General features: G+C 39.1%; 1 protein-coding gene across 1 annotated transcript in view; it reads left to right on the top strand.

The window, feature by feature from the left end:
- Positions 1-1,607, top strand: part of LOC111457480 (transcription factor bHLH148-like) — a 10,601-nt gene that overhangs the window by 724 nt on the left and 8,270 nt on the right. The window contains exon 2 of the mRNA XM_023099696.1: positions 36-778. Coding sequence (XP_022955464.1) covers positions 182-778 — 597 coding nt within the window. The 5' untranslated portion in view covers positions 36-181. The remainder of the gene's footprint in view (positions 1-35; positions 779-1,607) is intronic.

Raw genomic sequence — 1,607 nt, forward strand, 5'->3', positions numbered from 1 at the left:
TTTTTTTTTTTTTTTTTTTTTTTTTTCTCTTCTAGGAGGATTTGATTTGATCTGTTAGGTGAGGAAGGCAGTCCTTACGGTATTCGGAGAGGACAATTCGTTGTGGAATCGTTTTGGAAAAAGGTTTTGTTAGTTCCGGCAGTGAAGAGTATCTTGAATTTGGATCGGTGTTTGGTTTTTAATGGCGTCGTCTATGATTCTAAATCCTGTGGCGAGTTCTGAGCGATCGCGTGATTCGTCCAGAAAGAAGAAGAAGAAGAAAGCGGCGAGGGAAAATGATCGTCAAGGTCAGGATCACATCCAGTGGAAATCACAAGCTCAGCATCAAGTTTACTCCTCGAAGCTGTTGCGCGCCTTGAGTCAGGTCAGGATCAGTTCTTCCGAGTCGGCACCAAACGAGACTCCGCGCCGCGGCCGAGCTGTGCGGGAGGCGTCTGATACAGTTCTGGCCATGACGGCGAAAGGAAGAAGTAGGTGGAGCAGAGCAATCTTGACGAACCGTCTCAAACTCAAGTTTCGAAAGCACAACCGGCAGAAGGCTCATGCGACTGGAAACAGCCGAACGAAGAAGCCGCGAGTTAGCGTTTTCCGGTTGAGAGGGAAGGGATTACCAACTATACAGAGTAAAGCTCGGCTTCTCGGCCGGCTGGTTCCCGGATGCAGAAAGCAACCGCTGCCGGTGATTCTGGATGAAGTAACCGATTACATACCCGCTCTGGAAATGCAGATCCGAGTCATGAGCGCCATAGTCAACTTGGTTTCAAGCTCTTCTTCTTCTCCTGGTATGGATTCTTCCATCTCCCCACCTTCTACCTGATAAACACACTCTTTTGCACATCATGCCCGCGCACTTTCTCTCAGCTTTCTTGCCAGATTTCTCTCTCTACTCCCTCTCCTCCGCAAGTAATTTCATGTCATACATACATATATATATATATATATATATATATATATATATATATATATATATATATCGATTTCTTGCTATAATTTTACGATTCTAGTTTGTGAATCTTCATAAAAGTAAATTCAGATCAAGTTCATGTCGATCTGTTATGTTTAGATTCCCTATGAAGAAGTTCCATTGATCAAATCATGAGTTTATTCTCGTAAGCTCTTTTTCGTTTGCAAAATTAGACTTCCTTCTGCTGTCCCCCCTTTCCATTAACGGCCAAGAGCACAATTATGTTAAATCCATGGATTCTCTAAAATTTCAAATGGAGCACATGGTTAAGAAATTAAAGTGATGGATAAAGTAATAACCTCCCATTCAAATTTAGAAATTTTTAGCATTTCACATGCAAAAAAGGTATAAAAGGCTGATTGATTATGCTATTTTTTTTATTTTTTAATTTGTATTGATTCTTTTTTTTTCTTTTACAAACAAGTATTTTAGGATCAAGAAAGCTCATATAATTGGATGAGAGAAGCTGTTGAATCCATTAGTTTTTGTGGCAAAAGGTTCATTTATTCCACTCTAAAGTTTAGGATAAATGACAATGGAAATGGGCAATAATTTCATGTGTTGTGTTTTTTGGATCATTAAGCCCAACAATATGTATTTCATAGTTTTTTTTTTTTTTTTTTTTTTTTTTAAATGTTTTTAA

This window comes from Cucurbita moschata, unplaced genomic scaffold, assembly GCF_002738365.1.
Source record: "Cucurbita moschata cultivar Rifu unplaced genomic scaffold, Cmos_1.0 Cmo_Scf00020, whole genome shotgun sequence".
Classification (NCBI taxonomy): domain Eukaryota; kingdom Viridiplantae; phylum Streptophyta; class Magnoliopsida; order Cucurbitales; family Cucurbitaceae; genus Cucurbita; species Cucurbita moschata.